We start from the raw sequence: 26,729 nt of genomic DNA on the forward strand, positions 1-26,729 counted from the left end.
TATCACACTGGATTCTGGGAGAAATTCCCTCCTCCTCTTTGAGGGCATTTTCTACTTCAAATCAACATTTCAGCAAAACTCATGGCTTCCTCTCAGAGGAACTACACCTTACTCTTAAGGGTGCATCACCGTTGAATATCAACAAAGATTTACCAATCCATTAATTAATGCGTGCCTATTGCAATCAGTGATGGGACGCGGGTGGCGTTGTGGTCTAAACCACTGAGACTAGGACTTGCCAATCGGAAGGTTGGTGGTTCGAATCCCCACAACGGGGTGAGCTCCTGTTGTTTGGTCCCAGCTCCTGCCAACCTAGCAGTTCGAAAGCATGCCAGTGCAAGTAGATAAATAGGTACTGTTGCGGCGGGAAGGTAAATGGTGTTACTGTGCGCACTGGCTTCCATCACAGTGTCCTGTTGCACCAGAAGCAGTTTAGTCCTCAAAGTGCAAGTAGGGAAGGTAAATGGCATTTCCGTACACTGCTCTGGTTTCGCCAGAAGTGGCTTAGTCATGCTGGCCACTTGACCCGGAAGCTGTACGCCGGCTCCCTCAGCCACTAAAGCGAGATGAGCACTGCAACCCCAGAGTCGGTCACGACTGGGCTTAACTGTCAGGGGTTCTTTACCTTTACCTTTTTATTGCAATCAACATCATTTAAGTGCATACTTAGGCCGCACTGATTTGGGTGAGATATTTTGGTGTAGTCAAGTCTGAAGTCAGACGGTTATCAGTTACCTTTAACTGTGACTTGGAAAGGTTGTTCCACCATGCCCGCCACTGTCTCAACAATGTAGACCCACGTTCCAGAATCAGAAGGCTGGACTTTTTCAACATGAAATGTGGCTTCTGTAACTTCTGACTGGTTTCTATTTGCCACTTGTTTAGGCTAAAACAGCAGACAATAGAAACAAATTATTTAAATTAAACATGTGCAGACCTCACTCATAACAGTTCACTGGATTTACTGACACTTTTTTTCTCTCTTTTTCCCCCTCCCCCCTTTTTTGCCTTCCTTGACATTTCTTAGATATTTTGACCAAGCAGGTTACTCCAAAAATTCACCTAGAAATTTCATTTAGGTGAATTTTGAGGCTGTTCAAATGGGCTTTATTCTATATTTTTGGGGTGGGGTGGGAAGTGTCATTCAAAAACAAATGGAGCCTTTGAATGTTGCATATCAGCTGAGGGCTTAGTAACACACTTAAAAGGATATCTTGTTTATTTGGTCACAGTATCTGAGGAATCACTGTGCTGCAGGATAGGGCTAACACACTTTTAATAGTCACATCTGCTGAAATCCTCTCTTCCATGCCATTATTAAAAGTGCAGGATGAGCTTTTATTTTTATTAGGTATTTTGTGTTTTTTTATATAGTAATTTTATGTTGTGAACCACCCTAAGATCTATGGGGCAGTACACAAATAAATAAATAAATAAAATAAAATAAAATAAAATAAAATAAAATAAAATAAAATAAAATAAAATAAAATAAAATAAAATAAAATAAATAATACAGCTCCTGCACACTCAAAAGAGGGAACTGATCAGCAACTTACCTTAAGGACCATCCCATCTTTTTTTATCAGTTTAATTTCTTCTTGTGTAGGAAGTGGCTTGCCGGTAGCTATACAGCTAGATTTGAACTCTGAACCGGCATTGAGCTCCACAGCACCAGGCAAGTTCTTTATCTCGGGTGATTCATCTGCTGCACCTGTGTGTGAGGGAGATAAAAGAATTTACAGCATGCTATGTAGGTTGTTCATTCTTGCCAGAGATAGAAGGGATCTGGCCTGGTATCCCTGGCTCAGTTTGGGGAAAAACACACTATCCTATTTGCAGCCAGGAAGCTAAGAAACCAGGGTTGATAGGTTTAATTGGATTAATCAGCTTATGATAGCAGACCCTCCAAGTGTCCCTATTTTCCAGGGGCAGTCCCAGATTTACAGAAGCCATCCAAGTTTCTGATTTGATCTCAGAGTATCCTACTTTTCCTTAGGATGTCCCTGTTTTCATCAGAGAAATGTTGGAGGGTATGGAGTTATGCAACCCACAAGCCAAGGAAATACAACCTTTAGAAGACATCTGAAGGCAACCCTGTATAGGGAAGATTTTTAAAAATGTTTTATTATGTTTTTATATACATTGGAGAAGGGACGCGGGTGGCGCTGTGGGTTAAATCCTCGGACTTGCCGATCAGAAGGTCAGCAGTTTGAATCCCCGCGACGGGGTGAGCTCCCGTTGCTCGGTCCCTGCTCCTGCCAACCTAGCAGTTCGAAAGCATGTCAAAGAGCAAGTAGATAAATGGGTACCGCTCCGGCAGGAAGGTAAACGGCGTTTCTGTGCACTCCTCTGGTTCGCCAGAAGCGGCTTAGTCATGCTGGCCACATGATCCGGAAGCTGTACGCCAATAAAGCGAGATGAGCGCCGCAACCCCAGAGTCAGTCATGACTGAACCTAATGGTCAGGGGTCCCTTTTACTATATATGTTGGAAGCTGTCCAGAGTGGCTGGGGCAACCCAGTCAGATGGGTGGGGTATTAATATAATAATAATAATAATAATAATAATAATAATAATAATAATAATAATAGACTAGTCTAGGACGTCCCTATTGGAGAGTACAGAGTTATGCAAACCCTGAGCCGAGGAGATAACTAACTATACAACCTTTAGAAGACATCCAAAGGCAGCCCTGTATTGAGAAGTTTTTAACGTTTAATGTTTTATTATGTTTTTATATATGTTGGAAGCAGCCCAGAGTGGCTGGAGCAACCCAGTCAGGTGGATGGGGTATAAATAATAATAATAATGATGATGATGATGATGATGATGATGATGATAATAATAGACTAGTGTAGGACATCCCTATTTTCATTGGAGAAATGCTGGAGACTATTAGCATGTTCTCTGCCACTGAGCTATGGCAAGCAAGTCTTGGCAAAAAGAGAGAGAGAGAGATAACCTTCATACGAAGCACAAAAGACTTTTGTTGCACTACAGTGTTACCTTTGCTTTACCTTCTTTTTCACATTCCAGACCGTGCCAACCCACGTGGCAGATGCAGCCCTTAAAGCTGTCGCATGTTCCCCGGTTGCTGCAGCCGTTGCACTTGACTTTGCAGTCGGGCCCATAAAAACCAGGCTTACACCCTGCAAGAACACACAGGCGGGATAAGAGTTAACCGTGTGGCATCAGATAAAAGGATCGTTCTGGATTTCATGAATCAGGTGACTGCTTCAGCTTGTTAAGAGTTATCTGCTTTGAGCATTTCTGTGTGTACTGGGGACATGGGTGGCGCTGTGGTCTAAACCACTGAGCCTCTTGGGCTTGCTGATCAGAAGATCGGTGGTTCGAATCCCCGCGACGGGTGAGCTCCCCTTGCTCTGTCCCAGCTCCTGCCAACCTAGCAGTTTGAAAGCATGCCAGTGCAAATAGATAAATAGGTACTGTTGCGGCGGGAAGGTAAATGGTGTTACTGTGTGCACTGGCTTCCATCCTGTTGCGCCAGAAGCAGTTTAGTCCTGCTGGCCACATGACCCGGAAAGCTGTCTGTGGACAAAAACCAGCTCCCTCAGCCTGAAAGCGAGATGAGCACATTGGATCAAATCTATGCTTCCAGGTGCCGTAAGAAAGCTGCAGAGATAGTGCAGGATAGTGCGGACCCTGGAAATGATCTCTTTCAGCTTCTGCCTTCTGGAAGAAGTTACAGGGTTATAAAGACGAGGACCAGCCACCTGAGAAACAGTTTCTATTCAAATGCGATTTGGGTTTTAAACGCAGTGTAAGGTAGTCTCTATGGGAGTATATTGTATTTAATTATGGGTATCAGAGTTTTTATGAGGGACGCAGGTGGCGCTGTGGGTTAAAGCCTCAGCGCCTAGGGCTTGCCGATCGAAAGGTCGGCGGTTCGAATCCCTGCGGCGGGGTGCGCTCCCGCTGCTCGGTCCCAGCGCCTGCCAACCTAGCAGTTCCAAAGCACCTCCGGGTGCAAGTAGATAAATAGGGACCGCTTACCAGCGGGAAGGTAAACGGCGTTTCCGTGTGCGGCTCTGGCTCGCCAGAGCAGCGATGTCACGCTGGCCACGTGACCCGGGTGCAAGTAGATAAATAGGGACCGCTTACCAGCGGGAAGGTAAACGGCGTTTCCGTGTGCGGCTCTGGCTCGCCAGAGCAGCGATGTCACGCTGGCCACGTGACCCGGAAGTGTCTCCGGACAGCGCTGGCCCCTGGCCTCTTAAGTGAGATGGGCGCACAACCCCAGAGTCTGTCAAGACTGGCCCGTACGGGCAGGGGTACCTTTACCTTTACCTTATCAGAGTTTTTAGGGGGCTAACTAGGCTGAGATAGCTGGGACAGCAGGCTTGTTGGTTTCTGAATGTCTGATGTAGATTTTCAATTTTTTTGTTCTGTATGGGACAATGACAATAAAGATTATCGTATCGTAACCCAAAGTCAACTAGATTTAACCGTCCATGGGTCCTTTAGCTTTACGTTATTTCTGTGTGTCTCAGCTGGAATGAAGAGTCTTTCTTACAGTGTTCTTGCAAATGTGGGTTTGTAGGCCACCACTCTTTGAGAAACTATGAGATTTGCACCTTGCCCTTGTAAGTACCCGTGCCAAACCCTTCTCGCAACCCAGTCCACAGATATGGCAACTCGACTGTGCATGTGTGCCTGAAGAAAGCTGCTTTACATTTGTAAAAGCACTCATGTGAGTTTCATCCAAGATGCTCGCTCAAATCGCCCAACATTGTTTAGATAATACTGCAGTAAAAGGTAAAGGTTAAGGGACCCCTGACCATTAGGTCCAGTCATGACTGACTCTGGGGTTGCAGCGCTCATCTCGCTTTATTGGCTGAGGGAGCCGGCGTACGGCTTCCGGGTCATGTGGCCAGCATGACTAAGCCGCTTCTGGCGAACCAGAGCAGCCCACGGAAATGCCGTTTACCTTTCCGCCGGAGTGGTACCTATTTATCTACTTGCACTTTGACATGCTTTCAAACTGCTAGGTTGGCAGGAGCAGGGACCGAGCAACAGGAGCTCACCCCGTCACGGGGATTCGAACCGCCGACCTTCTGATCGGCAAGTCCTAGGCTCTGTGGTTTAACCCATAGTGCCACCCGCGTCCCTAATACTGCAGTAGATGGATACAAATAATTTATATGAATGAATAGGGAGTGGATCAAAAAACAAACAAACCTAGCAATCTGGCCCACAGTCTGCTTTTAAGTGAGTTTTTGTCCCTCCCACTGCCCCCCCCCCCACAACACCTTCACACATCACCAGTATAAAAGTATGTATATGATTTTACCTTCATCACACTGCAGTCCGTTCCACCCTGAGGCACATGAACAGCCGTATGGGTCAGGCAGGCAAAACATAAAAGATTTGCAACCTGACTTTTCTTTACAGCTCTCTTGGCAAGCCTTGCCAAATTTGTTTTCTCCACAAGCTGTAAAAGGAGAAGAAAAGTGTCAGACCAATGAAGTATGCCTCTTATGACTCTGCAAAAAATATCAAACACCTTAAATATATTTATGGGTTATAAACGTAACAAAAATGGGATATATTAATAAAGTTAACTAAAAACCTTACAAAAGACCAAGTATTCTCAAAGCCTAAACGCACATGCAGGTTTAGCTCTAGGCATGAATCCATTCCAGAAAGCTGAGAGTGGCTTCTCCCCATGAAAATGATGCATAGGTGGTATATCACCCCTATAAAATTAGTTAAAATGTATAAAAGAAGTAATAAATTTTGGAAATGTAAAGATAAGGAAGGAACTTTTTATCCCATGTGGTGGGAATGTAAAAAAGTGAAAAGCTTCTGGGAAATGATATATAATGAGATAAAAAAGATGTTTAAATATACATTTATTAAGAAACCAGAAGCATTTTTATTTGGCATTGTAGGAGATGATATTAACAGACAGGATTGTAAGTTGTTGCTGTATGCAGTGACAGCAGCAAGAATATTATTGGCACAAAAATGGAAGCAAGAAGAATTACCAACGAAAGAAGAATGGAGGATGAAGTTGATGGACTATGCAGAACTGGATAAATTAACAGGAAGGATTCGAAACCTGTGGGATCAGAGATTCTTAGCGGACTGGAGTAAATATATGAACTATTTGAAAAGTAATTCTGATGAACAGATCAAGCTAGTAGGACTGCAATAAGTTTTGTAAGGTGGATTATTTGAAATATTACAAGAAAGACTATGAAAAGAATTATTAGTTAAGGACAATTAAATGCAATATAGAAATTAAGAAATGCAGAATAAGTGATAAAGAACGGAAAATCATCAGAGGTGTTGACGGAAGTCTAAAACATTGTATAAGATGAGAAGATATGTTGTATGTTGGAACTGATATGTGTGTATGTATATATATATATATATATATATATATATATATATATATATATTGCAGGTGTTGAATCCTCAATCCATATTGGTACCCAGAGGGGAGTCCAAGGTTTAAATTCCCACCATCGCCACACCAGGTATTCTTTGAATAAAGACTAGGGACTCTTCACCTGAAGGTATGTGGGGCAAGCCAGCACTCATAATTTTTATTTGATTTTACAAATTAAAATTTACATTCAACATCATGAATAATAAAAAAGTAAGTATACACAGATTCATCCGAATCTCTGGACTTTCTCCCACCCCTCCATGGGTTCCATTGCTAGTCCTTTTCCGCTGTATATTTTAAGCCGCTCCAATTTTTAAGTATCCCATTGTGGCGTTTGCCTCCTAGGTGGGTCATAAGGAAAGTGTTAAAATGAGTGTGATGTGATTGGCCAGTGGAAACCGATAGGAGGAGTTAGGGTTAGAGGGGGAGTGGTGTGAAAGTCAGCTGAGAGTTGGGAGTTGGAGAAGGAAGAGGGAGGATAAGTCTGTGGGTTGGTCGAGTTGTGTTGTGAGAGAGTGAGAGGAACTCTTAGGTGGAGTCACATAGATAGTTGGAATAATCAGTTTAAAGTTGTTAGGAACGTATAGGACATTAAAGGAACTAAGATTAAGAAACTGACAAGACAAATTAACTGAAACCATAAACTTGTTCATGCTTAAAAATAAACTTGATTATTTGTTAATGTTAACAACTGTCTGGACTCCGTGTGTACCCGAGAGAAACAGGTTGGTGGCAGCGAAGAGGCAATCACAGTGGTGGCACAGGGATCAATAGACCGTCAAACGTCCGGGGACCCTGTGTGATCGCCACACCCATATACCACTAGTTCTTGTTACATTACAAGTGTGATTCACTGTTTACAGTGGTCTCCAAGGCAAGTTATAAATCCATCCCCCCCATTCTTTATTGAAATTCTGGTCTTCCTGGTTTCTGATTTTCCCAGTCATTTTCGCCATCTCCGCAAAGCCCATCAGTTTGGTCTGCCATTCCTCTCTGGTGGGAACTTGGTCTTGCTTCCATCTCTGGGCTAACTGGCTTGTTTCTTCATAGTGCACAGAGCCAGTTCAATACATTTTGGCGCCTGAGACGAACACCAAAATGGTGCCCGCTTCCCTCCCCAACCAGAGAAGAGAGGGCAAGTTGAGATCCACATCATGAACAAGGGTGGAACAAAGATCTACATCACAAACAAAGCAGGAATAAGGATCTACATTGGGTACAAAATGGCGGGAGGAGACCAGCAGCACCTCAGATTTGTCAAGAGGCCACTGTAGAGCCATCATGGCGGCCAATGAGGCAGCCAATCTGGCCTCCAAGGCATATACCATAGCAGTGGGCAATGCATTCCTCAGAGGCTGGATCTGCTGCCCCTTGAACCCTGCTGCCTGAGGCACTTGCCTCACCTTGCCTCATGGGTGGGCCAGCCCTGACTGTGCACCACAGGTAGGAGAGGGGCAGATTCAACTGAGCAGCATGACCAGCTCACTGCTGCTTCACGGTAAGGACAGTTTACGGTTTACCATGACGCGCAAACCAGGCGAATGCATGAATGAAATGTGGAACTCAGTAATTTCCATAATGAACACTTTGTCAAGCAGGGGCATGACCAGGCGTAGGCAAACTCGGCGCTCCAGATGTTTTGGGACTACAATTCCCATCATCCCTGACCACTGGTCCTGTTAGCTAGGAATGATGGGAGTTGATGGGAGTTGTAGGCCAAAACATCTGGAGGGCCGAGTTTGCCTATGCCTGGTCATGACCATTTGGAATGGCTGATGGTTAACGTTCTACCTGTTGGAAAAAATGTATTGTACAGTGGTCCCTTGATTCTCAAACGCCTTGGTACTCAAAGAACTTGGAACCCAAACACTGCAAACCCGGAAGTAAGTGTTCCGGTTTGCAAACTCTTTTGGAAGCAGTACGCACTCCGTTTTGAGTGCCACACTTCTGTTTTGAGCGTTACACTGAGGCCTGTTTGTTTTTGCTATTTATTTTGTGTTTTTGTGGCTCTTTTTGTTTTGTTTTTGCAACTGTGTGGAACCCAGTTCAGCTACTAATGGATTGATTGTCTGACTGCAGTACATTGTTTATTGCTTTCATTTCATGGCTCAATGGTCTCGTATAGATAGTAAAATTCTTGTTAAATTGCTGTTTTAGGGGTTGTTTTTAAAAAGTCTGGGACAGATTAATCTGTTTTGCATTACTTTCTATGGGAAAGCACACCTTGGTTTTGGAATGCTTTGGCTTTGGAACAGACTTCCGGAACGGATTAAGCTTGAGAACCAAGGTGTCACTGTACTTTTAAGAAAGGAAGATTTTATCTGCAGCGTATGCTTTCATTTTTGAATGTTTCAACATCTCTTACCCTTTTCGCACGTTTTCCCCATGAATCCAGGGGGGCAAATGCACTCCCCAGTATCTTCATGGCAGATGCCGTTGTTCTTGCACTCTGGGCAGTGAGAGCTACAGTCAGGTCCCCATTTTTGAGATGGACACCCTTCGTGGAAAAGTATAAGAGTCAGTGAGGGAAATAATACAGAGATCCTGAGCCAAATACAGTGCTGTGTGTGTGTGTGTGTGTGTGTGTGTGTGTGTGTGTGTGTGTGGTTTTTTTAAACAGGTGTCTCATGTAAAAGCTTCTACAGCACCACCCAAGTATGCACTGCTCTGTTTCCTCCTCTGCTAGGAGTGCTTTTAAATGTGTTTTAAATTTATGGTGTTGATGTGTTCGGAGATCAACCCCGTTGTGTTCTGCTGTTTGTTTTTAAATATTGATTAAGCATTCAAAAAGAACAGTTCCTTACATGTACATTTCCTTCGGAACTGTTTATAGCTGTGTTTCCCCCCCCCCCCCCAAACACGTGTGACTTTGGCTCTATTTTGGGGGGTGGGAATGGCATACAAATTGAAAGAACACGTGAGAGAACAAACCAGCAAGCATGGTTTTTCCTGTCCATTTAAACTTGGCCTTGTTGTATTCTAACTATCAGTTGGGCCTCCCCTGCTACACAGTTTCGGTAAAAATAAAAAGAGAACTTTGACGTTTCAGCTTTTTTCTGCAAACCATCACTTGCTCCTTTGCCACACAAGTTACAAAATCGGACCCACCTGTACCCCATTTCCCTCACCTGGCAGCGTACCAGTTCTACACTCCTCCAGCTCTCCATCTAGGAAACCTACTACCATTATTACAAAAGCTATAGCAGCAGCTGGAGAATCAGCTATGCTAGCTTTTATTCCCCCTTTCCCTTTAAATTCTGGGTTGTCATTTCATTGTTTCTACCTTGCTGTGTTTTAACTAGTATTTAACCAAATCACCCTGGGATTTGGATCAGATGAAGGGAAGTTTAAATGTTGAATTAAATAAATAAACACATAATTTGCTCGTAACTAAATGTCAGCCCCATTAATTTCAGTGGGTCTGCTCTAAGCACGACTAAGTCCTGATCCAACTCTTTGTATAATAATAATAATAATAATAATAATAATAATAATAATAATAATAATATAAAACATCAAACATTAAAAACTTCCCTAAACAGGGTTGTTTTCAGATGTCTTCTAAAAGTCAGGTAGTTGTTTATTTCCTTGACATCTGATGGGAAGGCGTTCCACAGGGCAGGCGCCACTACTAAGAAGGCCCTCTGTGTGCACAATTCCAAGGGTTTCTTTCTGTAGTTTTAACTTAAGAAGAAGCGGATCAAATCTTACTTCTTACTATCAGCCTAGTATAAGCTGACGTGAAATGGCTTCCTCCTATGTATCTGACAGAGTACACCGCTGAATCTTGAGTCTGGTCATTCTGCAAGAACACATTTAGCACTTCTGGGACTTCGTGCCTGAGGACAGAAGATATGAAAGAACCTGTAGTGGAGAGAAGAGCCCATAAAAACATAACTGACGAGAAGATCGATGAAGGAAAAGGGCTTGCCAGGTTAAAGGAGTGAGGACTCTCTGAAGGACTTCAGGGTGCCTCATACCTCAAACACGAGACTTCCCATAAGATAAACTTTTCAAGTGCACACATTCAACTAGCAACAATCAAGATCTCAAGAGAGATAAGAGGCACATTTCAGATACTTCTCCAGCAAAGGAGTGCCTCTCCTTTCTAACACATGCCTATGATGTGTGAGGTGGGCACTCATAATTCATCATTTTCAGTTCGCTTGCTCCTTCCCCACTCCTGAAGACACCTAAAGAACCTTTAATAAGAGGCCACCTAGGAGTCTTCTCAGATCATAGCCATAGTCATATCAACACAGGTGCTCACGTGTTAACCATAAAAGCAGAAAAAAGGGTCATAGATACCATTTTTATAGATAACTGCATCTTCTTCCTTAACAACCTTTCTGATGAAGGGAATGTCGACAGGTTCTCCGCGGTTTGTGGTAATGGTTAAAGCCACTGGAAGAAAGGTAGCTAAAATGAAAAAAATAAAGGGGGGGGGGAGGTTTGAATGAAATGTGGATTCGCTCTAATAAACTTTACTTCTTTGCTAGTCCTTCAGAACAGAAGATGGAAATGTGATATACTGGGGGAGCAATCTAAATGTGAAAAGATGGGGCAACTCAATTCATAGCTTGCTCTCTCTTTTGGAAACTCATATAAACCCTCCAGAAAGGGGGGCAGGGGGCCGAAGCATAACAACAATGAATACTTGGGCAATGATCAGCAGAAAAGATAAACAAGTTTGTTGCAAATGATTCCACAAGCCAGCCTTGCAGGGTTCATCTATGAAGGCTGTTTGGAGTTAGTTAGTTTTTTTAACAAAAAAAAAAATACTTTGGAATAAAACATGTTTCTTTTTGGCTTCCTTGAGTCCCACCCACCAACGCAGCCACCCCAAAGCCCTAGTCCTTTTGTAGGTGTTGTTTAGTTTATCTGCGAACTCTTGGGTTCACAGTATTGTTGGACTGGAAAGGAATCCACCTTCTTTAATGGGCTCTGTTCCAACGTATTTTTAGCTCGTGGCCTATATTTGAGTTAATTCATTAGTTTACAAATGGCCTGGAACTCGCTATTCAGAGAGGAACAATAACTGGGCTTTGGAGCAGAGGGCTGTTTGCATCACATGTCGATTAGCATCTTGGCCAAGGATACAAAGGTTCCTTGAGGTATATACACAAGCACTTCCGCGCAGAATGAAGTTTCGCTGCAGTTGGCTTTCCCAACCATTACTACTCCCCTTGCCTTGAAACGGTGGTCCCAAAACACCCCTGCTTGTTTCAGAAGCAGTTTCTTTGCTGCCTCCATATATTTCAAACGCACCTGCTATTAGTGGAGGGACATGAATTGTTATCCACTCTGAGTAGCAGCTGTTCTCTGGGATAATGGACAAAGATGCCTTTTTCCGTTACCACCAACTAGGGATGGGCACAGGTGTCAATTCTGGTCTCTCCCATTTTTCTGTTCTCCCAGTCTTAAGTCTACACGTTTCTTCATCAGTGTCAGATGGCAATGGTGGTTGCTCGCGAGTAACCAGTCAGGACTCCGACCTGTCTTTTACAGGTTTTATTTTGGTGCAAAACTATTTACAGTGCAGAACCACAAGTTCATGTCTGCCTCAATCGCTAGCAGAATCTGGGAGTGGTCGTTTCTGGGTCCTCCCCCAACATAAGAGCTTAGTCACCCGCAGCCTTTTCCTTCCTTCTTTGCGTTTTACATCTCTGCGCAGGGTGGGTGACGGAAGAGGCATGCTTCCCTCCTGGCCAGCTTGACCAGCAGCATCCTCTGGTCCATTCCCCTCTTCCCCACTGGAGGTGGGGCTTTCCCCACCACAGGAAGAGGAACTGCTTCGCAAGATTTTCGGAGGTTCCCTGTAACCCAACTGCTCTGCTTCCCTTCCCTGTTCCGATGGCAGTCCCCTGACAATCAGTTTGTGATTTTCTTTTTTATTATCATATTTGCTCATCAACGAGCTGGAGGCAGATGTTTGGAACCATCGTGCGAGGAACCTGTGGAAGTATTCAGTGCTCCTCGCTACCAATGTGATCCCAGCCTCTTGCAGAGCAGATGACAAAGGGTGTGGATCTCCTTGTTCCTCATCATGGGAGTGCCCGAATAGGACTTTCCACACTTTGCAAACTTGGGATAAGCTGGCCTGGTTTTGGCTGACATGATGGGGCTAAATCAAATCAACGACATGTCACTTCCAAAGTACCATTAATTTATATATATTTTTGCTGAACGGCCATGGGAAGGACATATAACACAGAAGACTCTACTGGGGAGAAAACAGATGTGTGACAAATGGCCCCTGGAACACATGGCAAAATGTCTTTTTCAGGCTAGAAGAGCGAGATCATTCTGAGGTTCTATTCTGGTCCTAAACATTAAGACATTCAGCTACACACACAATTCCTTGTCTGTTTCAAGAAAATTAACAAGGAAAGCTTTGTCTGCTGATAAAAAATCTGGAGGATGGGCTGGTGTCCTTTTGAAAAAAAAATTATAATTAACGTAGTATGCAGTCCATGCCAAAACATGCCCAAAACTTTCAAAGGAGCATCTCCTCCCCCATCGTTCTGCCCGGACACTGAGGTCCAGCTCACTGCGAGAGGCCAAGTTACAGGGAACCAGGCAGAGGGCCTTCTCAGTAGTGGCGCCCGCCCTGTGGAACGCCCTCCCATCAGATGTCAAAGCGATAAACAACTACCTGACATTCAGGGAAGTTTTTAATATGTGACATTTTAGTGTATTTTTCATCTTTGTTGGAAGCCACCCAGAGTGGCTGGGGAAACCCAGCCAGATGGGCGGGGTACAAATAATAAATTATTATTATTATTATTATTATTATTATTATTATTATTATTGAGCACAGAAACAAAGCTTTTCATAATACTCCAACAACTGAAAAGGGTTTCCAGCTACTTAGTTTTGTCAAGGGTTCCAGGAAGTTTCAGAACTCTTCTACTTCAACACTTTTAATTTATCATAGACCTTTGATGAGCTCGTGTTGATCACATCCATTTGCATTTGCTAGCTCCTATAATTTAATGTCTAGGGATGACTCGGTCTAAAGATTTGTCTGGTCTTCCAATACCCAGGCTGCAATTCTTTTGCCACTTACCTGGGAGTAAGCCCCATTTGACTCAACTGAACTAATTTCTGAGTAGAGGAGGACTGTGTATTATTCATCTGATTTGCTCCAGGAAGGTCCCACTTTTCCTTAGGATGTCCCTATTTTCATTGGAGAAATGTTGGAGGGTACATCCTTCCCTGTCTCTCTGCTACAAATTTAAAGTTCAAAGTCTTGGTCTCTCTGTTTTAGAGGAGAGCCTAGGTCTATGCCTCTTTGTTCAGACTGTTAGATGCTCCAGCACTGTTTCTGACTGGGTCCAGCAAATCTGAATATGCAAATTCAGGGAAATAAGCTTGCAGGAATATGCAGGTGCCCTAAATGGGGATCAAACCTGCAACCTTGGTGTTACCAGCACCATGAGCTAACCAACTGAGCTATGGGCTAGCAGTCAAGGCTAGGCCTCTAGCCCTTGATAAATGCACCATTCCCATCCCAATACTAAACTGGTACTCTTCAAAAATACCACGAGAAGCAACTTATCCTACTTAGAATTAATATTTGCCTGTGGATAACTACTGTTATCTATTTAGAGTCTATTTTCAAGCATGACACACCTTTTTTTTGCAAATGTATAAGGTACCTGTTTGTTGCATCTTCATCGTATGTACCCTCATCGCTTTCTCTTTGAATTTTCCTTCACAGAAATACGCTCCAATGCTTTCGCCGGATTTTTCCCTTGGCCATACCACTTTCTTCGCTGCCCCTCTCGCCTCGTCTTCAGCCACGGCCAGGGGGTACGGGTGCTGGCCCATCAAGGCCTCATAGTCTCTCCCAATGGTGATCGAGTCGCGAGAACGCCATCTCGAGGTGATGCAGGTCAGCGATGTCTCTGAATCAGCCACGGTAGGGAGGGAATTGATCAGTATCAAGTCAAATGCTCCTTCCACATTACCTGGCAAAGAAAGGGGAAAGTTGGTTGTTATTAATTTTCAAAGCGCCATCCGTTCTCTAACCAAGCTGCCAAACGGCTCCAGTTCTGGTGAAACTTTCTTGAGAACATCACACAGGTACTTGCCAATCAGCACTGTGCACAGCCGGCTTCTGCTGTCTGTGTTAACTGAGGTTGTTTTTGGAGAGATCCTGCTCTGCTCCAGCAAGGTATGTCAAGTGTGCTTCCAGCTAATATGTGATTTTGAATGCACTGGTAGTAGTAAAGTATGTGATTACTCTTTGGTTTCACCTTTATGTTTAGAGTCAGCTGCACTCTGTGTATGCACAGTGGACGCTCCATAGGCCTACTAAGTGTGGTCAAGTTTTCAAAGAGCTTCCTGAGTTATAGAAGTAATGCGCTAAGATGCAGAATATGAATAAAGCCAGAGCTTACTATAGGTTTTTAACATGTGCACTTTGGCTCTCTATCAAAGAGAGCACGGCACATTTATGTATCAGCGTTTTTCCACTGGAGCACATTGAAACACACTTATACTGGCCACTCCCAATGAGACTGTCACAATCACACTCTTTGAACAGATAGCTATGCATTACCTAATGGACAAAGAAAGCCTTCGGAAAAGAACATGCATAGTCAATTAATATATTAATGCTTTCTAGAGAAATGATAGCTTAAAGAAATGCCTCTCATCATAAGTTAATGGAAAAACTTCTTTGATTGAAGTCATGTCTCTTAAAGTCTTCTTTGCTGCTGGTTTATTCCTACTATTTACTAGCAATGGGGCAAATTCAGGATGGATTAGCAAATGAAAGGGGAAGATTCAATATATTTGCCCTTGTGGCATCTGAAAGGTAAAAGAGGTAAAAGGTAAAGGACCCCTGGACGGTTAAGTCCAGCCAAAGACAACTATGGGGTTGTGGCGCTCATCTCGCTTTCAGGCGGAGGGAGCCAGCGTTTGTCCACAGACAGCTTTCCAGGTCATGTGGCCAGCAGGACTAAAACACTTCTGACGCAATGGGACTCCGTGATGGAAACCAGAGTGCACGGAAATGCCGTTTACCTTCCCACTGCAACGGTACCTATTTATCTACTTGCACTGGTGTGCTTTCAAACTGCTAGGTTGGCAGGAGCTGGGACAGAGCCATAGGAGCTCACTCTGTCACAGGGATTCAAACTGCCGACCTTCCAATCGGCTAGTCCCGCTGCTTCTGCTGCCAAAAGGAAGGAGTTCCAGTATGTGGCATTACTTCTCTTCTTCCCTGCCCTTGGATGAGTGGCAACGATTTGGGGAGCTCCCTGGCTCCTGCTGCATTTGGCTAAAGCTGGGGAGTTCCTGTGTGCCAAATTGCCAGCTGGCTTTCCCTGCCCCCCAGGGATAAGTCAAGCTGCAACATGTGAGGAGCGCCCTGGCTCTCACCGAGCCTCTAAAATGAACCCTACAGTGTGCAAATGGTTCATTGCAAGCACAGTTAACACCTTGTTAATGTAACCATAGTCCAGCCTGCAATAAAACATTTCCTTCCTTTCTTACAGGGTTAATGTGCCCTTCTGAATTGCATCCCAGGCAAAAAAACCTTCAAGAGTTGAAACTTTCCCAATCATTGTATAGCCATGCTGCAAAAAGATAAAGCTGAAATACAGTGGTACCTCGGAAGTCGAGTGGAATCTGTTCCGGAAGTCTGTTCGACTTCCGAAATGTTCAGAAACCAAGGCACGGCTTCCGAGTGGATGCAGGAAGCTCCTGCAGCCAGTTGGAAGCTGTGGAAGCCACGTCAGATATTCGGTTTGCAAAGAACGTTTGCAAACCGGTACGACTGTATATATTTGTGCCCATGACATAGCTGTTTAGCAGGCAGCTGTTTTAACGCACTTCATTAAAATATGTTGACCTGAGAGCACTGAAGTGCATTGTGTGTATCTCTCCTGCTCCAGACTCCACACTCTTAAAAAGCTTGCAACTTTAAATGCTCAATGCCACTCTAATGCCCATGGGAAAGATACCATCATTTTAGGGGGCTTCCAAGGCAGCAGTCTTGCTTTAATACCTTTATTTCACTTCAGCCAGCTAGCAAGCTCAGACATGTCACTTGGTGTCCTACTCATTCATTTATCCCATATGTTTTGCGCGTTGGGATTTTATCAGGAACGTGGAGCAAAACAACCTGAATTCAGAACAAACCCACAGAGAGAGCTAGGAGACAACTGTCTCCAAAATGCTGAAGTTCCTCTGTGTATCCTTCAAACAGACTTTTGATACCAGCCGTTCTTTCTGTCCTTTCACCTCTCTATGAAGACAACTTGCCACTTGAGGAATAAGGATTTGAATGAAAGAGTCCAACCACCTCCGTATCCTCCAACATTTCTCTGATAGAAAATAGGGACGTCCTAAGGAAAAGCGTGACATCCTGGGATCAAATCAGAAACACGGGCAGCTTCTGTAAATCTGGGCCTGTGCCTGGAAAAGGACACTTGGAGGGTCTGCACTGCAGCTTGATAATAATACTGGAATCACACTTGAGATCATGCCACAGCTACACATCTTACCTGATGAAACAATTTTATGAGGTACAAGGTAAAGGTAAAGGCGGGACCAAATAACACCGGTTCTGAGAGATCTGCATTGGCTCCCAGTACGTTTCTGAGCACAATTCAAAGTGTTGGTGCTGACGTTTAAAGCCCTAAATGGCCTCAGCCCAGTATACCTGAAGGAGCGTCTCCACCCCCATTGTTCAGCCCGGACACTGAGATCCAGTGCCGAGGGCCTTCTGGCAGTTCCCTCATTGCGAGAGGTAAGGTTACAGGGAACCAGACAGAGGGCCTTCTCGGTAGTGGCGCCCACCCTGCGGAACACCCTCCCTTCAGATGTGAAGGAAATAAGTAGTTATGCTATCTTTAAAAGACATCTGAAGGCAGCCTGTTCAGGGAAGTTTTTAACATTTAACACTGTATTGTTTTTAATACTTGATTGGGAGCCGCCCAGAGTGGCTGGAAAACTCAGCCAGATGGGTGGGGTATAAATAATAAATTTATTATTATTATTATTATTAGTATTATTATTAGTATTATTATTATATTAAAGGACCCCTGGGCGGCTAAGTCCAGTCAAAGGTGACTATGGGGTTGTGACGCTCATCTCGCTTTCAGGCCGAGGGAGCCAGCGTTTGTCAATAGACAGCTTTCCGGGTCATGTGGCCAGCAGGACTAAACTGCTTCGTGATGGAAACCAGAGCGCATGGAAATGCCGTTTACCTTCTTGCCACAGTGGTACCTATTTATCTACTTGCACTGGTGTGCTTTCGAACTGCTAGGTTGGCTGGAGCTGAGATAGAGCAATGGGAGCTCACTCCGTTGTGGGAATTCAAACTGCCAACCTTCCAGTCAGCAAGCCCAAGAGGCTCAGTGGTTTAGACCACAGCGCCACCCATGTCCCTTTTTATGAGGCGCGCGTGCACACACACACACACCATATATATATAATCTTGTCCTTTTAAACCCAGTTCACTGAATACCTAGATTCAAGGCCATTATCCAGTTTTAGCACTTTGACCTTGATCCCCTTGTTGAGGTTCCATGTTCCACACATATTGTGGCGCTATATGAAAACCACTTGCTTCTCGAAGTATAATTTGCCACTCTTTTTGTCTTCCAGTTCCAGAACACACGACGATGTCCCCCACCCAAAGAGATTGCTGACTCCGTTTCTGTCTCAGTATGCTCACATGTTCTGCTCACTTCCTAGGAAGTACCGTATTTGGGATTGGCAGAGCCAAGGCATTCGGTCACAGAAAACCTGGCCGATTGATTCACACACCAGTTCACTTTGTCGGCAGGTAATGCTGGAGACCAAATGAGAGAACCATGCCTATGCCCCTCTATTTGAATACCAGGGACAAACTGCCAATGCTTGGTCAAGCAGTATTCCCTATTAATAATGGAGAGCATTGCCCATATGTTCATCAATTTGCCTCCAGTGTGAAAATAGCTTAAGCTCAGAAAATATCCCAGCCAGAAAAAAAAAAATATTTGTGTGTGTGTGCGTGCAGCACGTGCAACTCACAAAATAAAATTATGGAACTCAATCATGCTGCCTAAGAAACTGTTGACATGTTTTCACAGAATAATCATTAAGTTTCCTTTCTAACTGCACATTTCCTCCCTATCAGCTTCGTATGGAAGGCGGAACAGATTACAACTCACCGTGTACTTTCTAAGAGAGATAACAGACAGGGCTTTTAAATTATTATTTTCCCCCATTGAAACAGTTCCCTATTTAGCTCGCCTCTTGTGTAGCCTCTTGATTTTGCAAAGTAGAGCAAAGTTGCAAACAGCATTTCCTTTTGCTCTTAGTTCCTTTTGCATGCTATATTTTTCCTCTCTTGGTATTGTTTTGCTTTCTAGGCTTTTAGGTACTTTTGTGTACTGGAAATTGTTACTGGAAATCGACGTGGCTTTACCTTGTACCTCATAAAATTAGAGAATGATTGTTACGCATTACTTTATCTAAAAGTGACTTGCCTAAGTCTCACGGGTGTCACTGAGAGGGGAGGGTTTCGGTCACTTTTTGAAGCATCAGTTCATGTTCAAGTAAATGTTGTTGCACTACAAATCCCGTCATTCCAAACCACAGGCCATGCCGGCTGGGACTGATGGGACATGTAGTCCAACATATGGAGGGTCACAGGCCCCCCACCCCTATTTTCATGGATACAATTGTTTGAACTTGGGCATGATACTCCCAATCTGGGCATGCATATAAAATCAATGCAAGACAATAATTCATATTAACTTTTCCATGTAAAATACACTTGAATTGTTGTGTAGGGAGACCTACTAGGCATTTTTGCTGTAGCACCAGAATTAAGGCACTGGAGTAACTGAGTAACTAGTGAGATTCAGGACTCCCTGGTCCTGAATGGGGCAACTGTGCCCCTGAAGGACCAGGTGCGCAGCCTGGGAGTCATTTTGGAGTCACAGCTGTCCATGGAGGCACAGGTCCATTTTGTGTCCAGGGCAGCTGTCTACCTACCAGCTCCATCTGGTATGCAGGATGAGACCCTACCTGCCCGCGGACTCTCTTGCCAGAGGTGTGCATACTCTGGTTATCTCTCGCTTGGACTACTGCAATGCGCTCTGTGTGGGGCTACCTTTGAAGGTGACCCGGAAACTACAACTAATCCAGAATGCGGCAGCTAGACTGGTGACTGGGAGCGGCCGTCGTGACCACATAACACTGGTCCAGAAGGACCTACACTGGCTCCCAGTACATTTCTGAGCATAATTCAAAGTGTTGGTGCTGACCTTTAAATGGCCTCGGTCCAGTATATCTGAAGGAGCATCTCCACCCCCATCGTTTTGCCCGGACACTGAGGTTCAGTGCCGAGGGCCTTCTGGTGGTTCCCTCACTGCAAGAAGTGAAGTTACAGGGAACCATGCAGAGGGCCTTCTCGGTAGTGGCCCCCACCCTGTGGAACGCCCTCCCATCAGATGTCAAAAAAATAAACAACTACATGACATTTAGAAGACACCTGAAGGCAGCCCCGTTTAGGGAAGTTTTTAATGACTGATGTTTCAATGTATCTTCTGTTGGAAGCTGCCCAGAGTGGCTGGGGAAACCCAGCCAGATGAGCGGGGTAGAAATAATAAATTATATTATTATTATTATTACTATTATTATTACTTGAAAATAAACTCTTTCATGGGCTGGTTAAGAACCCCCTCAGTGAATATTCAAAAATACCCAACAGATACAGTTGTCTGAGCCAATCTGAAAAACGTATTCTTCTGCCGCTTTGTTAATATGTAGATAATATAGCCAATCCATAATCCAGAAAATTGGAGTATTATTATTCTCATATGGTTGCTGTCCACTGAAGAGACCAATCAGGCCTTCTTTTTACCTGGAATTCACCTGAACGCATTTCCGTCACCACTCAGGTGGGCACCGTTGCCATTATAAGAGAACAAAGAAGGTGATCGTAGTGAGTTTTGCCCAGTGGCATCGTGGGCATTATGAGCACCTACCATGCACCCAGGGGGATGCGCGTATCCAGGGGGCAGGGCTCAGAGTGTGGAGCCAACGCTGCCGCCAGCCGCCCCCACCAAGTGGGGCCACGCTGCGCCCCTTTCCGCCCGCAGGCCTTGGTGAGCACAACTCACATGCACCCAAAGGACACACTCATGCTGCCTTGTGATGCTGAAAAGCTGTGGGAGAAGGTTGCAACAGGCATGCGCCCGGAAGAGGGAGGGCACATGCTTGTCGCATCCTCCTCAGCCAGCCCTGCGGCATTGCAAAGTGGCATGGGACTGGCAGGGCAGCAAAGAGTAAAATATGCCCCTACAAATGTACCCTTGGCCACTGCCCCTCTGGCCTTCCCAAGGCGACGCCACTGGTTCCGGCACCTCTTTTTCTAGAAAAATAGCAATGAATCAACCTATACCTTAAATGGTGCTGTCAGGAAGTAAAAAGATAAAGGTAAAGGACCCCTGGACAGTTAAGTCCAGTCAAAGGTTTAGTTTTTGTAACGTATCACCACTTAGGGTAATGATCAAGGTTTTAAGTAAGTTACAAGCAAAACCAATTTCGATACAGGAATGTTTAGGGGAGGGGAATAATCATTTCCCATTTTGGGAGTCCCGTGTTAACAGTTTTGTGTGACACCTTTAAGATTAACCAATTTGAAACGGGAAACGCCCATCAAACTGTATTTGAAAGGGGTAAAGGTAAAGGTAAAGGTACCCCTGACCATTAGATCCAGTCGCGGACGACTCTGGGGTTGCACACTCATCTCTCTCTATAGGCCAAGGGAGCCGGCGTTTGTCTACAGACAGCTTTCTGGGTCATGTGGCCAGCATGACTAAACCGCTTCAGGCACAACGGGACACCGTGACGGAAACCAGAGCACACGGAAATGTTGTTTACCTTCCCACCACCGTGGTACCTATTTATCTACTTGCACTGGCATGTTTTCGGACTGTTAGGTTGGCAGGAGCTGGGACAGAGCAACGGGAGCTCACTCCGTCGCGGGGATTCAAACCGCCGACCTTCCGATTGGGAAGCCCAAGAGGCTTGGTGGTTTAGAACACAGCACCACCTGCGTCCCTCAGGAGGACAGGGCTGTGGACCATATGTCCTGGGCTTCACCCAACAGAATATGCAGGGTGGTCTCCCAAATACAGTAGGATTAGCTTACCACATTTTGAAGCAAGCAAGACAATACCCATTGCTAACTACCCAAGGGAGGAGGTGTAAAGCCACTGTCAAAAACTGCGTATCATGCATCGAAAGAACGCATGAGGGGGCTTGAGGAATCACGTAGGCTAGTGGTGCCCCTACCCATCATGCATTTGGAGGGTGTGGGAGGGGGCTCTGTGCATAATTTCACACACAGATTCCCTTTGGTTGTTAGCCATATGTGTGGGCAACTGTTGGGGGACTTTCTCATTGTGCCTGGTGAGAGAAGGCCTAGGGTCATGCAGCTCTGTGCCCCCCGTCCCCATGCATTCGTTAAATTTACTAACGTCTTGTTTGAACCCCCCTACCCATTGGGCTGTGGTGCTTTTGCAACCCTGAGCAAAATTAAGAGAGAATTGCTTGTCCAATAGCCTTGTGACATGTGGAGATTTCAAAAAACGTATTTAACGTTTTCTGAGGAGGGAAAACGTTGCATACTATTTTTTAAAAATGGCATATACAGTAGTACCTCGGGTTAAGTACCGTATTTTTTGCTCTATAAGACGCACCAGACCACAAGACGCACCTAGTTTTTGGAGGATGAAAACAAGAAAAAAATAAATTCTGAATCTCAGAAGCCAGAACAGCAAGAGGGATCGCTGTGCAGTGAAAGCAGCAATCCCTCTTGCTGTTCTGGCTTCTGGGATAGCTGCGCAGCCTGCATTCACTCCATAAGACGCGCACACATTTCCCCTTACTTTTTAGGAGGGAAAAAGTGAGTCTTATAGAGCAAAAAATACGGTACTTAATTCGTTCTGGAGGTCCGTTCTTAACCTGAAACTGTCCTTAACCTGAAGCACCACTTTAGCTAATGGGGCCTCCCGCTGCTGCCGCGCCGCCAGAGCACGATTTCTGTTCTCATCCTGAAGCAAAGTTCTTAACCCGAGGTACTATTTCTGGGTGAGCGGAGCCTGGAACCTGAAGTGTCTGTAACCTGAAGTGTATGTAACCTGAGGTACCACTGTACCGTTATAAAATATGAATATGCAATATGAATATATTGTGCAAGGGTGTCTGAGTCATAGTTTGCCCAGTCTGTTTGCCGGGACTGCTGTTGTTTTGTCTAAGGCTACAATGCTATGCACATTTACTAGGAAGTAAGTCTCGGTGAACACAGTGGTGTATACTGTACTTCTCTGTAAGCAGGTTTAAGATCGGGCTGAAAGATAAGCTGCCTTGTTGTGTTAATTGTGCGAGGGAGCTGCAATGCACCATGGGTCCCCCTCCCCCTGGTGTTGCGTGGCTTTCCTGCCCCACAACCGCTGTGTGTTGAGTGTGGACAACTGAGCAGGGGAACCCTTTCTGTACATGAAATATTCAGTGGAAGCTGGAGCACCGATGGTGCAAGACTTGTACAAAATCCTATGCACACAGAGGTGCACGTACAGAGGTCCATATATCCAATGCATGGGGCATGACTGCCCACTGAACCTCTTGGGCTTGTTGATCAGAAGGTTGGCGGTTCAAATCCACGCAACAGAGTGAGCTCCCATTGCTCTGCCCCAGCTCCTGTCAACCTAGCAGTTCGAAAGCATGCCAGTGCGAGTAGATAAATAGGTACCACTGCAGCGGGAAGGTAAATGGCGTTTCCATGTGCTCTGGTTTCCATCACAGTGTCCCACTGCGTCAGAAGTGGTTTAGTTCTGCTGGCCACATGACCCAGAAAGCTGTCTGTGGAGAAACGCCAGCTCCCTCGGCCTGAAAGCGAGATGAATGTTGCAACCCCATAGTTGCCTTTGACTGGACTTAACTGTCCAGGGGTCTTTTACCTTTACCTTTTGCGTTCACGTAATTCATTTACAAAGATGGCTAAAGTGTAATTGTTTTTGCTTTGTCACAACTTCTGGTTCCTTGCCTTCCTAATTCTCCCACCACTATCAAATACAGGAAGCAAATGTTGAAATGTGAGAGAGGGTTGAGGTGGGCAGAGGGCGGTCTCTGTGGCAGCCCCTAAGCTGTGGAATATCTTTTTTCACAGAGCTGTGCCTGGTAATGCAATTGCATAGTTTTTGTCATATGCTGAATACCCACCTCTTTTGCTTAACTTGGGACACCCAAGAAAGGCATTTTTAAGCCACGCTCTCTTATTCTGATTGTTATTTGTGTGTGTGTACATTTTTAAACTGATTTTCAAATGTATATTTATATTGTTGAAACCTTCCCTGGAACATCATGGGACTTTATGGCAGGGTTAGAAACTCAGATATATAAGCTAGGTGCCAAATACCTCCTTAAACCAAGGTTAGGGTTGCCAAAATGGAATGCCTCGTTGCCATTTTGAGGCCAGACGGCTAGAAAGTTGTATTTCTCAATACAGTGGTACCTCAGGTTAAGTACTTAATTCGTTCTGGAGGTCTGTACTTAACCTGAAACTGTTCTTAAACTGAAGCACCACTTTAGCTAATGAGGCCTCCTGATGCCGCAGCGCTGCCAAAGCACGATTTCTGTTCTCATCCTGAAGCAAAGTTCTTAACCTAAAGCACTATTTCTGGGTTAGTGGAGTCTGTAACCTGAAGCGTATGTAACCTGAAGTGTATGTAACCCGAGGTACCACTGTATGACTTTTTAGCTCGCAAAATTCATTCGGATTGTGCCAATAAAATATAACGGATAGAATTCTGCAGGATGTGTTGCTGGTACAGTCAAACCTCGGTTTCTGAACGCCTCCGTTTTGGTACATTTCGGCTCCCGAACGCAGAAAACCTGGAAGTAAATGTTCCGGTTTTCGAACATTTTTCGGAAGCCGAACGTCCGATGCAGCTTCCGCTTGAGTACAGGAAGCTCTTGCAACCAATCGGAAGCTGTGCCTCGATTGTCGAACATTTCGGAAGCCAAACGGTCTTCCAGAACGGATTACGTTCGGAAACCGAGATTTGACTGTATGTGGAAATAGTCCAGATCCTAGAATCCCCAGGCATGCGACTCCAAATGGTGGAGACATCAGGCACTATCCTGGCACCCAGGCATCTTCACTTGGTTGCAGGTGGTCGACAGCCAGGTGCAAAATGCGCTTGGCGCCTGGCTAATTTCGAACGCAGCTTTATGGTAAAAGGCAGATAAGAAATCCTAGTAATAATAATATTGCTATATGTCGTGGCATACAGAATTTAAACCACGAAGCGGGTGGCGTTCTGGGTTAAACCACAGGGCCTAGGACTTGCTGATCAGAAGGTCGGTGGTTCAAGTCTCCGCGACGGGGTGAGCTCCTGTTGCTCGGTCCCTGCTCCTGCCCACCTACCAGTTCGAAAGCACGTCAAAGTGCAAGTAGATAAATAGGTACCGCTCCGGCAAGAAAGTAAACGGTGTTTCCGTGCGCTGCTCTGGTTTGCCAGAAGCGGCTTAGTCATGCTGGCCACATGACCGGGAAGCTGTACGCCGGCTCCCTCGGCCAATAAAGCGAGATGAGCGCCACAACCCCAGAGTCATCCGCGACTGGACCTAATGGTCAGGGGTCCCTTTACCTTTACCTATGCTGGTAGATTTTGCATTCTGTTACTTTCACATAATGGCTTCACTTGGCATTTAAGGGCATTTTTGTTTATCGGAGTTACACCTATGTAGGAATGGGGAAAACATTCCTTCGTGTATTGCCTACAGCAGTAGTTTTTTTGGCAGATCTATAGGGTTACACAAGGAAAGGGAGGGAAAGCAATTTCTTTGGCAGCCATGCTCAGAGGCCTTGTCCCCACCTTGGAACAAGGGTGGAGTTGATTTTCGCCTTCTCGGCTGTGGCAACACCCGCAACAGACCTCCTCCCTTCTTTCCTTCCCCACCACCACTTGGGGGCAAGGTTAAGCGAGTTTTAAAAGCTCTGTCATTGACTCTCCTGCCTCTCCTGCTCAGGGGGAATGTCAATACTGTTTTCCTGGACTCCGCCTGTTGTATCTAAAGGAAGGCGTATTCGCATTGTCTTCCACAGCTCGCCCCAGGAAACATGATATCACACTTGAACAAAAGCGGGAAAGCTGACAGATCTATTGAGATGGGTGTGGCTACATAACACACCTAAAGCAGCTGAGCCTTGTGGATTGGTGGGTTTTCAGCGCTAGGTTTTCTCCTTGCCTTCATTCCTCTCCCATTCCCACCTATGCCTATGTAATTTTAAGGGCTAAATGTTGAGGTTTCAAGGACAGAGCCAATGGGACAATTACCAAAATAAGTATCTTCAGGGCAGCTGCTCATCATACAAGAGAAAAGATTCTCACCGGGGGCAGAAGGGGTACAGTAGCTGTTGTTGTTGTTTTATATAAAGAGCTGCAGGTGTGCTAAGTTCGCTTAAAAAAACTAAATAAAGCTCCATTTATTCCAAAGAGGACCGAGTGGGAAAAATGGGGTGTGTCCTCCCCCCTGCTTTTATCACCACACTACCCCAGATGGTACATTTGGCTGAGAGAAAGACACAGTGATTGGCCAAGGTAACACAATGAACCTCATGGTTGCTGAGCAGGACTCGAACCCAGCTCTCCCTGGTGGAAGTTGACCACTCAACTTCCATGGAGTCTCAAAAAGAGATCCTACGATCTCTGCTTTCTCATCTGTTCAGTAGCAACTTCAACTTTTTAGCCTGAATAAATTTGAGGCCTCACTAGATGCAGGGTCTCCTAACTCATTTGTGAATCACCAAGCAAGCGGCAAGCTAAGAGCCGGGCATATTTAAACCTGTTGATTTTGAACGGGATGAAATTCATCTCATTTTCTCTTGGATTGTACCCATTGTACAGATATTTACACAAAGACCATACTTTTGGAACCACTGTGTATTCAGACAGGTATGAAGGTTAGCATTTGTTACGGACTTTTCTGTCTTGTTTTCTCTTCAAGTGCTTGACGCTCAATGAAGCTAATGTGGGGGTGATGTTCTAGCAGTGGCGTAGCGTGGGTTGTCAGCACCCGGGGCAAGGCAAGTAATTTGCGCCCCCTAACCCATGGATTTGCGCCCCCTAACCCTAACCCCCAGATGTTGTGCCCGGTGCAGCCGGCCCCCCCTGCACCCCCCACACTACGCCACTTGTGTTCTAGTACTCTAAAGCCTTTGCCCACCTGGCGCCAGATGACAAATTCCACGATTCCTGACCATTGGAGTCCAACAAAATTTAGAGGGCGCCAAGTTA

At 45.1% G+C, this 26,729-nt stretch overlaps 1 protein-coding gene across 1 annotated transcript in view; it reads right to left on the bottom strand.

Moving 5' to 3' along the window:
• TEK (TEK receptor tyrosine kinase) overlaps positions 1–26,729 on the bottom strand; it is a 51,840-nt gene that overhangs the window by 23,203 nt on the left and 1,908 nt on the right. Inside the window, exons 2-9 of the mRNA XM_079959190.1 lie at positions 14,076–14,387; positions 10,723–10,833; positions 10,126–10,278; positions 8,780–8,911; positions 5,311–5,451; positions 3,017–3,148; positions 1,557–1,711; positions 736–886 (exon numbers count right to left, since the gene is read on the bottom strand). Of these exons, the coding sequence (XP_079815316.1) occupies positions 736–886; positions 1,557–1,711; positions 3,017–3,148; positions 5,311–5,451; positions 8,780–8,911; positions 10,126–10,278; positions 10,723–10,833; positions 14,076–14,387 (1,287 nt within the window). The remainder of the gene's footprint in view (positions 1–735; positions 887–1,556; positions 1,712–3,016; positions 3,149–5,310; positions 5,452–8,779; positions 8,912–10,125; positions 10,279–10,722; positions 10,834–14,075; positions 14,388–26,729) is intronic.

The sequence above is a fragment of the Podarcis cretensis genome (assembly GCF_951804945.1).
Source record: "Podarcis cretensis genome assembly, chromosome: 17".
Classification (NCBI taxonomy): Eukaryota; Metazoa; Chordata; class Lepidosauria; order Squamata; family Lacertidae; genus Podarcis; species Podarcis cretensis.